At 37.8% G+C, this 15,444-nt stretch overlaps 1 protein-coding gene across 1 annotated transcript in view; it reads right to left on the bottom strand.

Annotated features, from left to right (window-relative positions):
- Positions 1-2,693: 2,693 nt before the first annotated feature.
- The window catches only part of LOC145995239 (caspase-1-like), a 37,948-nt gene continuing 25,197 nt past the window's right edge, over positions 2,694-15,444 (bottom strand). Inside the window, exons 3-7 of the mRNA XM_083131804.1 lie at positions 9,485-9,735; positions 7,719-7,894; positions 6,603-6,738; positions 5,878-6,104; positions 2,694-4,908 (exon numbers count right to left, since the gene is read on the bottom strand). Of these exons, the coding sequence (XP_082987930.1) occupies positions 4,885-4,908; positions 5,878-6,104; positions 6,603-6,738; positions 7,719-7,894; positions 9,485-9,735 (814 nt within the window). The 3' untranslated portion in view covers positions 2,694-4,884. The remainder of the gene's footprint in view (positions 4,909-5,877; positions 6,105-6,602; positions 6,739-7,718; positions 7,895-9,484; positions 9,736-15,444) is intronic.

Here is a 15,444-nt window from a genome sequence, read left to right as displayed (position 1 = left end):
AAGGCTAAGGGTGGGCCAACACTGTATTGACTGCCAGTGTTCCCAATGGAGGGTTGCCCAAACTTGTACTTTATTTTCAGGTGGGTGTCCGGATACTTCTGATCACATAGAGTACAATGCAATTCTATAAATGCCTTGCGTTAAATTTCTAATACCTACATATCCTTTTCGTCAGCAATAATGGTATAACTGCATGTTGCTAGTTTCACAGTACTTCACTTGGATATACTGTACTGAAGCAAAAATCTCATTGATAATGTAAGGAAATATGACACTTTATTTTGTTCAATTCAATTGTTTCACTTATATGTAAGAGTTAAGTTGTTTGCTTTACAGAGAAGAGAGAAGTAGCTTTATGCATTGAAAAATGAGTCCGCACTCATGGTTCTTGCAAGCAGAGGGTTCCAAACTTCAGCGGAAATATCAATATATAATACCGAGAATGTATTAGGAGACTGATAAATTACAAATTGTATTTCTTAATCATTCACTCTTCACTCTTATCTCATTTAGTCGTAACTTTAAAAAAAATCAAGTATTTTATTTTAAACGTACTGCGTATGATAAAATTCGATAATCCTTCCCTAGCTTTTGAATTGTAATAATTTTCCGAATTCACTATTTTGCTGTTTGAATAGAGAATAGAGAAATTAAGTCAATTCATAGAAGATAGTACAAGTATTGGTCCTTAACAAATCCATACCTGGATCTGTATGAGTTTATTATTCCCATTTGCAAAAACATCGATTTAGTTTAGTTTGTAATTGTCAGGGAAAAATGTAAATTTTGTCCTGGAAAACCTGGAAAAGTCAGGGAATTTTATTTCTGCTTGTTTGTAGCCACCCTGTGTATGAATTTTTCTCTAGACGTGAAAAATTGCAACTTTCATTAATCCAAATCATGTTGAATTTATACATATTCATAAATGCCCTGAGGCAGGATTTTTATTGTTTAGCTTTTATATTTATCGAGGAAGGAAAAGAAAGCTGCGTGGAAAATGAAACAGAATTTTCTCAATCCGTTTATCTTTAGTGTCCTTTGCAGAACAAACTATCTGACAGACGGAAGATTATTGCAAGATAAGATATCTTGAATTAGGTAAGTTTGAGTTTAAAATTCTCATACAATTAATCTTTCGTAGATTAGTATAGCCAGTAACATTTGCAACTTCATTTGCAACTTGTGTTTGCGGAAGTAAACTTCGCACCTTAATTTTTGGATGCATTGGAAACGCAGATATCCTTTATTTTGGTAATATATTTGTATGTGTATATGTGTGGATGATGAGAGGCAGTAATATGTAAGGTTGAAATAGAGAAAATACCTGCTTGAACCCTTGAATTTTTTGAAAGTTCGCCTTTAAAACTGGGAATTATACTTGAATTTTATGATGGTCCTAGAGTGGTCATCCTGTATGATGAAACATACTCATCCCTGGATATTTTTGGGCACAGTTATAGGAAGTTGCTAGGTCAAAATCAATGATATGTGCAGAGGAAAGTTGAAGTTAGTTATTGATTTGTTACATGAAATAAGTACAATAAACAGTTTCCTTATATGCATTTCACTTGAACAACTTTGATGTGCATCCTAACTGAAACACCCATTATAATTTAGTATGGTTTTATTTTTTATTGCTCAATGGTTTTGATGATGCAGAAGGTATGTAGCCATTTTCTGAAATGTATTTCCCACAAAAGTTATTTTTCCTGTAATGAAACTGCAGATATTTTTGTTGTGTCGTCATTGCTCTCGATCAACCCAGGTTCTGATTGTGTAAATCCAATATCATCATTATAGCCACAAATTGTCTATATGCATCGAATTTTATACATACTGGTCAAATCACTTGCTGTCTCTTTGGTGCAGAATGATTTTTCCACCTTAGTTCCAGGTTTTAAATGAGTAACCAGGTTTCGTGCTCTTGGCATTGTCCTTGTGCTCCCACACATGCTTATAGTTTTACTATTTATGCATTTTGAAGAAAGAGCCTTCCTGATGGTGTAGTTGTAACATTGTCGCTTGTAATCTAGGAGTCCCACGTTCGATACCTAGGGGAGGCATATTGTGGTTAAGATCCCACTTTAAATCCAGTCCCGATTAGCCTTTCTGTGTATAAAGTGAACATAGAAAACTCAAGCATTTTGAGGAAGGTAGTTGATCGCTTTGGTATTTCCACACCTTTCCTTCCTCTTCAACATGTTTTCCATGTAAAAAAATAAAGCTTCAGATAACGCCAATTTGTGAGCACAGTGACTTGTGCACGTTACTTTCCACAAAATAGTCGTTTCTTTTCCAATATTCTAAATAGATTCCTCACCATCCTGTACAAGTTACAAAAATCATTACACAATCGCAGCATATGCCAATCAACCAATGCCTGTTTAATGTTCCTAATTGACTCATCTTTTGTAAATCCACCATGGCTTGAATGCAGGGTTGTGTTACCTCACAGATAAGAAATAAAACAAGCACTGAAGTTAGAATAGACATTATGAAAATTTATTGCATTAGAACAAAGAATTTTCAAATAGAACATTTTAGAAACAATCTGCTTACATAGAGAACATATAATAAATACCAAGTAGTCATTAATGTATAAATCTACTATTGCTAGGCTAACATTTTTTTTATCACAATTAATTCAGAATCATAAGAAATTAGAAATAGTTATCACAGCATGTTGTGTTAGTAAGAAGTTATCACTTTTCACATGATGCAAGCAGAATTTGAAAATATTTTTTTAAGATATAAATGTAGAGAGATAATCATACAATGCCATGTTTCTTAATACCAGTTAGCAATAACTCATACAAGTTGATTATAAGTACAGAATGTTCAACAAAAACTATTCCATGTGCCTTCACAATCGTTTTTACCAGGTGTGCCGGTTAATAATTTTTAATTTCGTCGCTGGATGGTGCTGGAAGCAAGGGTTGGTGCACAGTCTCAACTGTTACATCAGTGTGTTGCCTGGACAGTACCTGTCAAAAGGCCGTGGATGTGCAACCGAGTGCGAGTGATCGTGATATTGGGTTTCTGTGGGAAACATGTTGACCTTCAAACCAAATAAGGAGCATGTGCGGCACGTCCTGCTTTTCTTGTTCAGTCAAAAGAAAAATGTGAGTGAAAGCCATCATATCCTTGTGGAAACGTACGGTGACAATGACAATGCAAGACGTGTGTGTGCGTTGGTTTCGACGATTCAAAAGTGGTGATTTCGACTTGAAAGACAAAGATCGCCCGGGCCAGCCGAAAAAATTCCAAGACTCTGAATTGCAAGCACTGTTGGATGAAGATGGTACGCAAACGCAACAACAACTGGCAGAGAAGTTAAATGTTGGTCGCCAAACCATATCTGATCGTCTTCATGCCATGGGAAAGATCCAGAAGGCAGGAAAATGGGTCCCACATCATCTGAACGACAGACAAATGGAAAAGCAAACAATGGTGTGTGAAGTGTTGCTTTCTTGGCATGAAAGAAAGTCTTTCTTGCATTGGACTGGGGATGAAAAATGGATCTACTTCGAGAAGCCAAAAAGCAAAAAGTCGTGGGTTGACCCAGGACAACCTTCAACATCGACCGCAAAACTGAATTGCTTTGGAAGGAAGACAATGCTGTGCATTTGGTGGGATCAGAAGGGTGTGGTGTACCATGAGCTTCTGAAACCAGGTGAAACAGTGAATGCTGTTCGCTACCTTCAACAACTCATCAATGAACCATGCATTGATCGAAAAGTGCCCAGATTGGGCAACAAGACACGGAAAAGTGATTTTGCAGCATGACAACATTCAGAGACACCATTTCTGCACTTGGCTGGAAATTCTTGCCCCACCTGCCATACTCACCAGACTTAGCCCCTTCGGACTACCACTTGTTTTCATCGATGTCTCACTCACTTTCCCAGCAACACTTCAACAATTACAAAGATGTCAAACAATGGCTTGCTGACTGGATCACCTCAAAATGTGAACGATTTTTCTGGAAGGGCAACCACAATTTGACGGACAGATGGGCACAATGTATAGCTAGCGTTGGCGCATACTTTGAATAAAGCATTTGTTACCTTATTCCCCAGATACGCTTGTTTTCTTTCAGATCAATTAAGAATTATTAACCGGCACATCTGGTATTATCTTCACTAATAGATCAACATCATTACAGCTAATATTTCTCATTCCCTTCTTTTTTAATGTTAGAATATGTGCCAACCAACCTAGGTGATCTAGCAGATGGTGCTGCTGTGGACTTTGTAACAATTACGGTTCATCCTTTTGTCCACTTTGCATACCTCCATCAGCCATCTCATTTTCTTTGTTAATCCAGCAGTATAAGAAGATACAATGCATAAAGTGTGCGAGTTCTTAACTGCAGTTCTTGCTCTATCTTGCAGAACAGTAATCTCTAATGAAAAGTGCCGAGGACTGAAATTAATGTACATAAATAATCCATGGCACAACAGCTCATGAGGGCCTACATGTAATACCTATTTTCATGAGACTAATAAATGAGTTTGAAATAAAGAGAACAGTTACATAATTTACCAGTTGTGACGTGCATTATCACACATTGTGTCTGTCAAAATTATCATTAGTGTGTGTATTACTGAAAAACCCTTTGCATGAAGAAAAGTACTGTACTTTCATTTTTTCATGCATTCAAGATGTCTTTTCAGAGCGAGTGATACCTTCTTAGTTCTGGATGATCTTTGGTTGTACTTCTTGATTGTTCTTTGTTGCTTTACATGTAGGTCTACAGATGATCTTTTTTTCTTTAAAGGTGAACATTTGCCCTCTTTGCAAGCAGCCCTTTACTTTATGTCTTGCAATCTTAGACACGGGTTGTTTCAGTCATATTCCTTAAAACATGCCCATTTCTGGCTTTCAGTCACTTTCCGTACATGTACTCTGAAGAAGAAGAGAAAAAAAAACCTGGATTAATGCACAATTACTAGTTTTATACCTAAATGAAAAGAAAAATATTTATGAGATGCTTGGGGGCGGTGAGCACCTTTACATATCGATAAAATTTACCTTTGTACAAAAGGTCAACATGCAACACCCACAAATTTTCGTAGAGAATGTCTTTATAATGTTTTGCTTGTTGAATTTTCTTTTGTTTTTTACAAGCTCTTGAATAATGTAGTTTTATCCAAAGCTGCCCTTTAGAGCATTAGTAATTTTGGATAAGACTTACAAATTCTATATGACAAAATTTTTGAGTAAGTGATAATAAGTTGATGATTATCTGAGGGAAGCAGATAAGTATGAAACTTAAATGAATGTTGGTGGCATGTATGCATGATTGCATACATACAGTGAAAAAGGTTATCTTTTTTTTTTTTTTAAGATGTTCTGTTCTCTACATTGTATGTGCGTATGTACACCTGTAGTGAAAACGGATGTAAGGACCTTCTGCTAAGGTGCCCAAAAGTCTGCATTTTGCAGACTAACAAGGCTATGGTGTCTGGACCTATGGCCAGTATAATCTTCGTAGGCCTGTGTGTGGGTGTTGTTCTGTATTTTATCCTTTATGTGTGCTGAGTGCCCCTTTACAGCCTCAGCTTTCAACCAAAGTTGGAATGTTTTAATATTTTTGTTAACAAATTTAACTAAATGTTAGTTATTTTAGTTTTGGTACAATTGTAAGGTAAGGGGCTGGACCTTGTATAATGTGACTGGTGCAAAATAGCCTTTAAGTGCTGATGCAACCAAAAATTTAAATTCAAATTAAAAAATTCAAACCTGTAGTGAAAACTAATACATATTATGATTCTTTTTAGCATTATTAACTAAAGACCCTAACTGTAAAATTCATTTGATTCTTATTTTGTATTTGAGTACCTACATTGGAAGTTGGAAATATATTCTAGGTACCTTCTCTTCAAAATACAGGTCTCTGGTCAGCATACTGACAATGGAAGGAATTTGCTTTTTCCGACATGGTTCGTTGTCTTGTTGATCTTGATAATCAATAGCAACACTTCGGGATACACGAGTCATCAGACTCAGCAAGTCCATGCGAGTTCCCCACTCCTTTAGCTCCTTACAAATGCTTTGTATGAACCAGCTACCTTCGATTTCATCTCTGCATGCTTCAAACCCTGCAAAGAGGAAAAAATATATTATTGACATTTAATGTATTCTAATTGGAACGGCAAGGACTAAAATTTTGGCATCCCACATTCATAGGAATGCAATTAGGTTTGGTTGCACTGTACTGGCTCTTCAAATGAAAACATTTCAGCAAAGTTTCATTACTTCTTAATCTTCAAACTCCATTTTTTTGGATGGGAGGATGAAAATATTTCACTTTCCACAAGGACATGGTATATCCTCAAGAAAACAATACCAGCATCAACTTTCTACAACAAGTAGTTTCCCTTCAACAATTTTTTGTACAGCACTGCATATTTCAAAAGTGCACTACTGAAAACCTCCAGAGGGTTTATGGTGTAAAGTCCCATGTGCTCAAGGTTAGTGGGGTTATCCAAATTCACAGAACATGTGTAATTTTATATTGAATCATAGAATTATTATTAAATTTATATTGTTTATCAGGGCAAAGTTTTTAGAGGGTCCATCTATAATATAAAACTTACCATCAAAGCTACTATATGCAATCAAAATGTCAGCATAGCTTGGTAGCGTGAAGTCCGTAGGCCCCGAATCAGTCTTTGTTTTCCCTCCGGAGAAATTCACAAATATCCCCTTATCTGATTCATCACCACGACAAGCCTAAAATATAATTATACACAAAATTGGAAATAGGATAAACATTATCAATAAAGTAATTAAAGCATGCTTTGTATTCTGACTCAGTATTTGAAGGACTTGTTATATTAAGGCAAGAGAAGGTTTAAAATGTTTATCTAGAAATGACATTCAAATTGTTAAAACACAGAAATCCAACAGCATTTTCATACTATATCTCCAGTCCTAGAATTGATTGATTGAATTGGTGTTTTAAGTCCACTTTATGCTCAGTAAGGCTAATTGGGACTGGGCCTACAGTTTAAAGTGGGGTCCGAACCACTATGTGCCTCCACCGGGAATCAAACCCAGGACCCCTTGGTTACAAAGCTACGATGCAGTCCTGGAATTGAAGAAAAAATTGCAACACTTGGACTGTTTTGCCTCAATGGAAATGGGGCAAGGGATGTCTCTCCTTTTCCCGTCATCTACAGCAGCAGTTCCTTTCCACAATTAATCAATATTGAATCTGCAAAGGTGAACAGGACTACCTGTTTTGTCACATGATATAAATAACTCACCATGTTTTAGTGCCTTTACCTCATCTCTCTTCTTACCGAAACCACAATACGAGCCATGGTTGACAGTCGAAAGCATTGCTACATCTTTTCTCCCTTCTCATCTATCAGCAGGTAGCCCTCTTCTGGGCATGGCCATTGCATCGCCCAGCTGTGTATGTGAGGGAGGGATGAAGAGACAAAGGGACTGAACATAATATTTTGCTACTGTCGAAAAATGCTCAAAGTAGCAAGGGAATAATGTACACTTGCGCCATCCTCTCCTGTTTTAGGGTGGGGGTAGGAGTGCAACTCCGAACTAGCCATCCTTTGTTGGTGTCCACTACACCCCTAGATTTATGGCTGTGGTTTTCTCTCAGATTGGGAAAACGAAGGACATTATAGCCTGGCAAGGCCTGTATTGCTAAATTTCCTCAGTTCTGCAGGAGCAAAGTATACACAACTAACCTGGATGAAGAAAATTTTGGGTTTTCCAGCGAGCGTTGGACAATTCCGAGCTGTGAATGGTTCCCATATTTTGTCCGCTGTGTATGCTACGTCTTTCGAGCACAGGAGTGACTGGACACCATGAGTTAGAACCACTACAACCAGGCAGTCGGCATTGGAGTGGTCTTCTTTCTGAACTGTAAGAACCAGGCAGAAAATACCTCTTACTCACTTGAGCATATTGCTTATATTTGATTATTGAAGCAGAAAGCTCATGATTTCAAGCTTATTCATACCCCTCCAGAAGAACATAAAGTGAGTTTAAGTATGCAGTTCTGCAAAATTCATATAATTCTTACAGAGTAATAGATATTAGAGTTAGGTGGTAGAGCAGCCTAAGGCTGAACCTTGCTCTGTAGTCTTAAGAATATAACAATATGTAAAAAAACTGATTTACTGCATAATCATGCCATTACAAGGGGGATCAACAGGTCTCTGAGGCAATATTCAACTTCTATCTACATATGCAACACACACACATAACTTTTAGGTAGTGGTGGGGAGGGGGGCAAATACAATTTGCTTTTCCTTGGTAATGGTAGATAAGGTTTAGCATAGTGCCGGGGCAAAAGTGGCAAAAAGTGGATGGCAACCCCCCCCCCCATGCCTCCCCTGATCGCCACCACTGCTTTTAGGTTTAAGTATGCAAATGTAGGTGTATGTGTTGTTCATTTAGCTGCAGTGGTTCAGTTGGTACACTGTCAAGGGTATCTCTGGATCAAGCCAAGGAAAACAAGGCCTCAATGCAGGTAGTGAATCGAGGGGGCTTGGCCAATGAACATGTGAGAGGGGAAGTAAGTGAATGGAGGGGGAAATACAGCTGCAGCTACCAGCCGTTTGCAGCAGCAGCACACACTGCTTTGTTCCACCCACCCACTCACTTCCTGCCCTTCTCTACCATTATATGCAGCCTGGTTCCACAGATTCCCAAGGTAGAGTGTTGAGTGTATGATGGCCATGATGACAAACAGGTTGGATTCCTGGTGTGGGAATTTTTATGGCAATGTTTCTGCATGGAACAGTTCTGAGGTTCACTCTGTCTGTAAGAGATGGCTACCCAAGCAGGGTTACAGTAATGTAATAGTAATGCATAGTAAGCATAATTGTAACTCAGTTTCTGAGTAAAGTAACTGTAATGATCGTTTTATTACTCCATCTATCTATCCCCTCCAGGTTAATCACCCAGAATTCGACCCTAGGGCTCATGGCAATATGCTAATTTAGACCAGGAATATGTATCTCCCTTCTAAAATACACACATATTATGTTGTTAAGCATATTTCTTTTAGATCTCATTAAATGTTGGCAATACTGATAAGTTGCTATTCATTCTTATTGCTAACTAGACAATATTGGAATTAAAGAAATACAATCTTAATGAATGGAAAGCTTGTAATATAATGTTTAAATAAGAAATAATCGACTTAAGTATGATCTAGCATCAATTACTCTTTATCATATTCTGCAATATATGTCAAAATCTTATTTTCTCATAGTTTGATTTCAGAATTTAACTAAGAATGGCATTGATTTGTGATATGTTTGATACCAAAATTAGATTTTAAATATTCCAAATATAAGCATACATAATAAAAATATACTCCATACAAGTATTCTTGGGACCTATTAGCAAACATTTATAAGATTATTAAGATAGTGAACCCACAAAGTCCACCCACCCCACAAATTGTACCCCATTTTAGACATAGGCCGTATGTTTTGCTCACCTTTTTCGATTTCATTTAAGATCTCCACATACTCCAAGTCGTCATGGCAAACTACCTCGAAGCCCAAGTTTTTGAACTGAGTTGTTAGGTTGTCTCTGTCCACACGTGTACCAATACGATTGTTTGGGTTTAAGCTAGGGCTAAAGTGTTCATGGTTGAAAATTATGGCCTTTCCTCTTTGACGATGGCTCATGTTGTACCTGTCAGAGTCCTTGCAAACTGGTGATTCAGTTGAAATTTTCCCCTCGCCTCTAAAAATTTAATTAGAAAAATTACAAATTAAATAACTTTGCCTTGTAATGTAATCATAGTAGCATGTATGTGTAAATATGTTACCTCACACTCTTGTTAATGTTCACTTGAGCATGTGAACATCCATTCATGCATCAATTGGCACATGTATTAAAAGAATAGGTATATAATGCTTATCTTACTAAAAATGGTTGTTTGGTGTTGTCATATTTTTCTGCATTTTCTTCCCAGGGTTATAGAAGCTTTTTTCTATTTTGGTTGGGGCAAATCCCATTTAATATAACTCTTAAGGTCTTTTTCACATCTACTACTCTGCCACCACAATGTCCTATGAGACTAATGACAGCGCTAAAGGTGGAAATTGTTAAGTGGGAAGATATTTCCTTGGATCTTGAGGCTAACTGTGGATGTTCCTATCATTTTAGGGAACTTTCAGACCTAAGTGACAGACAATGTGTGATATGCGCTTTGGAGTTTCATGCTGAAGTGACATGTGACAAGGTTCCCTCCAAGTCTATAAGAATGCATTCACTGCACATGCTCAACCAACAGACCAAGGAGAGACAATGTATGCTGTTGAAAGAACGACCTTGCCTGACTGACAAGTGACAATGCAGCTTTGTGTTATTCCGGAATCCGGAATGAAGGTGGAATATTTGTTATGACCAAAGTGATAACAACACGGGCCACTTGGAAACATACTTTTCGAAATAAATGCATCCTTTTGTACCAGAATGACACTGCAACCTGCACATGTGCCGTGAATACTTTCTTAGGGACTACAAGGAGACTGTGTCGTTCGTCGCTTTCAGTCTCCCCTAACATGGCAACAGTGGGGCTGGTGGAAATGCTTTGAGTAAATTTTCACAGCTAGGAGAATACAATACGAGTATCTCCCATGCCACCCCTCACTTCAAGTAGTGACTAGTGGAGTGGTTCATATTCAAAACAAAACTACAAAACTATAGGTCCAGTCCCTAGTCTGTCTGAGAACAAAGTGGACTTAAATTATGAATATTCTGCTGCGAACTTTGAGATTAACTTACTAACGTAACACAAAATAATTAGTAAACATTTACTAGAGCTCCCCACTGCCTAGTGATTAGCTATGCAACTTTGTAATCAGGAGGCTGTGCTTTAATCTATGCGTCCAGTCCCCTCTTTGGCGTCTAAATTTCAGCATCATCCTCCACCTTCAGCCTACAAATGATAAAATTGAATGTACTTGAAACTAGATCATTCGGCACTCAAGTGATCAGTGATTCAAGGCGCGTTATTGTATTAAAAAGCGTTGGATTTTTTTGGGGGGCAAGGATATTAATCGAAGTTATTGCTACATAACATAATAAATATACATGTATTGAAAAATACTGTAGCAATTTAAGATAAGAGATGATTAGTTATTTTGATGTTATTATGTATATATTAAATAAACACACACCTACCAGTGGCGTCTCGTCCCTTGGGGCTTCCGGGGCTTAGCCCCTAAAGAAAAACGGACGTATTCACGTAATTATCAATCACTATAACGCATAACTATCACACAGTCTTTTAAAAGGCGATTTTTACCCACGTAAATTCATCGTCTGTTACAATGGATACGACAGCGCTCCTAGCGGCATTGATGTCAATTACACTGGTCAACAAATTTTAATTTTTTTTTTTTTGCGACATGGATGAAAATTCACTTTCCTTTATCAATCCATGATGCTGAACACGAAACTGACAATGAAAATGCCACTCGACTTCCGGCTTAAGAATTATACGAGGTATTGTCGAAAAGTCGGGTTTCCCAATGTTGTAACGTAGTGAAATGACGTATGCTTGATGTGCATGTGACTTTTACGTTTGAACTGTATTATGCGAACAGTACAAAACGTGGGTATATTTCCATTTGCATTTTCCAAGTAAATTCATGAATCAAAGTTTTCACATTAATCACAAAATAATCATTTTCTACTATACTACTGTATGGTGTGTTCTTTACTACTTACGTGGGATTAAATCCGCTTCCTCTTTGCTTCCCTCTTGTAGTGAAGTTCAGGATCATCCCTGATTACTGTCCAGTAATAGTCGTCAAGCATTCCTGTACTCAATTTCCCTTGGTATCTTTCCTCCATTACAGATATTTGTTGATGGAAACGCTCAACGTGTTCATCACTTACTTTCCCACAGCTTTTCGGCAAGAAATTGAGATTAGAGTAGAAAATGCAATTTAAGGAACACATTGCAACCCATTTTTTGATACGATGAAACCAAATTATTTACAAGTTTTTCATAGTGTTCAGCACATTTGTTTCCCACGAAATTGTTGGAGACTTATCTGAAAGAACTCCATGCACCTTTCTCAACATCACTTAGCAGGTGTTGAAAGATCTCGTGCTGGTAAAGTTGACGAATTTGAGGGCCCACAAAATTCCTTCCTTGATCTTGTGTTCACTGATTTTTGGAAATTTGTTAAGTAGATATTTGAATGCCAAAGAGTTTCGATCCAACTTTTTGATCAGTCCAAGCTTTATATGAAGTGCAAGAAGTATAGTATTTTCAGATTCAACGAGAGGTTCATTTTGTACATTCATATTTCCAGTTTCCATACTTTGACGTAATAGCCAATCCTTTTTAATGAAAGGAGAACCTCTGTCTCTCCTATTCCATTCGCAGAGGAAACAGCAATATTTGGTATAGCCTTGTTAGAGTCCAGTTAAAATAGCAATGACTTTCAAATCTGCACATATTTTCCATATGTAGTTATTGTATTTCATTGATTGAAGGAGGAATTTTAGGCTATCATACGATTCTTTCTTTTACACAGAATAACCAATAGGGATTGAAGGCAATTCGTTGCTGTTATGAAGCAGTACAGCTTTTAGACTTTATACCGATGCATCTATGAACAACCGCCACTCTTCGCAGATGTGCTTAATGCCCGTAGCCCCCAATAAACCATTAATATCACTGCAGTATATCAGATCTCCTTCGGTAGAAAAGTATTCTTCCAACTTTTTCTGACGGTCACGATAAATTGACACCTTCAAATTACTAGCCAGAAAATTCCATTGTTGAACTCTGGAGGCTAATAGCTCTGCCTTGGCTAACCTTGTTCTGTTCTGTAAGTTTAACATCACCTACAAAGTCCGGATCTGTAGATGTGGAAGGTTGTGGATCGTACAGTTCGTCTTGTGAGTCTACGGAATAGGATTCAGGGGGTGTTGGAACAGGTAGTTCATTACTATGCGCCACAGGACGAGTAGCAGAACGAATATTTGGAAATACAATTGTCTTCTTTTTAGTATTGGACATACGTTGTATTGGTGGGACCATAGACCTACAAAAAAATGAACAATCGTCTGTGTGATTATTGGGCTCCAGCCAAATCATGGGAATAGAAAATAGCATCGATAGTCTTCTGTGATTCAACCAGTCCAGCAGATTCGTGTAGCAGGTCTTACAACGGAAATGTGGAGCGCCAGTCTTATCTTCATCTCCGAATTTGCAGTATTTACCGACATATAGATTGTAGGCTGTTCGTAGAGCAGGGGTAATATTTCTTCGCTGTCCAGAAAACACAATTTGACCACAAACATAACAGAAATTTTTAGCATTGATAATGCATTTACGTGGCATATTTTACCATCACTCAGAAATTTAATCAAATGCCAACCTTACCAGAAACGCATCACGTAATACGTGATTTATCTTCGATAAATGCACACACTCAACCTAGTTTTATAAAGCCACAATCACATCTGCAAAAAATGATCACTTCACAAAACAATGAATAAAGAGGTTTTGTGGCTGGTCTTGAACAGTTCCCCCTTTCCTTACAACAAATAAACAAAGATAAGATAAGAAAAACTCAACATTTACTTCTTACAGCTGTGCAATACCATATATACATATAGGGAACTTCTCAAAATCAACAATGCCCTGTAACTCAATTATAATTAGTCAATTGCGATTTCCAACAACAGTTTCGTATTTAGGGGACCAATATTGACTAGAAATTGTATATATCACTCATGTCGCATTTTGGCTGCTGACCAGTGTTATCGTTTTCCGGGGCACGTCGCAAAGGAAGGCGTGGCCTACACCCACCTACGCTACAGTGAAGGTCACGTGCTCGCAGAGAAAGGAGGGGACAGTGCAATGGATTTGAGTCAGGGGGTGCCCGTTCGGCGGCGCAGATCGTATGCGCAGTTGTCCGTGGATGCATGACGTCATCGTCGAAACACTCGGCACGAAAAGGCTGGTTCCTTATGCAAATATTGAGATATTTGACAACGAATATCTTCTAAAATATAGTAGCAGGGGAAAAGTTACAACTTTCACTGTTAAGATTCATCCTTTCTAATCAATTTATCACAAAGTTGATTCAAATGGGTAAATTGGTTTTCAAGAAATCGTGTTAGGAAGGATCCCCTGTTTTGTTCTCTCCAGGCTTCCAATGTAAGGGACTTTTAACTTAAGCGCGTTGGATTTCTTTTTGCTGTATGTCTTGAAATAAGATTATTTTGTTCTCGTCAACTGAAATCATGCCTAAATGCTATGGATAGCTGTGAAAACTATTATCAGAAAACTAACGGAAGAAATCTAAAATATCACAGCTTGATTGATATAAAAAATGCGGGATTGCCCATTTTTGTGAAAAAGGCATTGTGCGAGATCTAAAAGCAGAACTTTTTAATATTGTATGTAAATGTAAGGGTGTAATAAACGTGACTACTTCCCGTAAAATATCACTGCACTCTCCACGTTTCTCTTCAGTCTTTTCTTTGGCGCCGTCAATAGCTTCAACACGTTTATATATATTTGTCACATATTTGTTTTAATTAGTATTCTGCTCGTTCCGCCACCTGAACGCAGCAGCTAGGGCTCAAAGTGCAGTGCAGTTACACCGGAATAAGACTCGGATATGGCAGGCTTCAGAAGTTAACTCATCCAAATTAAATTAAACAAGTATGTGCTCTCTCTAAATTTAAATCATAGTTCACAAATAATTTGATTAAAAGTTTTAAAAGTATCTGTTTTATTTAATAGCGTATTAATTGGTGCATTCTTCTCCAGCATAGCTATAGGCAGTGACCACACTACAGGGGGGGCAGGAACGCCCCCCTATTCTCGTTCGACAATTTATCTCTCTCTATCTTATCTGCCCCCAGTAAAACGACAAAAATAAATAAAAATAAATGAATGAATGCTCTTTTAGCCAAAATATGCATTTTTGTGTCGTATGTAGCGGAATAATAAACATGATTGCCCCGGGAAAATATGACTTACCCCTCCATCTTGACTATTGCGCCGTCACTAGCTACAACATATTTTGATTTCTATTGTTCCCACATATTTATTTTAATTTTAGTATTGTGAATCATATGCCATTGTGTTACCTCACGTAGCCCCCCCCCCAACACGTACGATTTCAGTTGTAAGTTTTAGACTAAGCTTGTCAAATGTCCACTTATATCTTTGTATTCTTGAGCCATTTAAAAAAAAAAATCATTTCGCCCCTTCTTCTGGACTATTTCATAGCAATGTTTTCCCACTGGAAGCCCCTTTGCGGATCGAGATCCGGGGCTATAGCCTTCCCAAGCCACCATCCCCTCCAAATACTCTCTTGGCCTCAGTCCCTGTTCGGGCGCCAAAAATGTGAAAGGCCCTCCCTTGCCCGGGAAAACAAATGCTACCACTACCTAGATAGAGGCGGCAAA

This window comes from Lepisma saccharinum, chromosome 11 (assembly GCF_977018435.1).
Source record: "Lepisma saccharinum chromosome 11, izLepSacc3.1, whole genome shotgun sequence".
Lineage (NCBI taxonomy): Eukaryota > Metazoa > Arthropoda > Insecta > Zygentoma > Lepismatidae > Lepisma > Lepisma saccharinum.
Note: the sequence above shows the minus strand (reverse complement) of the source record. Positions and strands in the feature narration are given on the sequence as shown.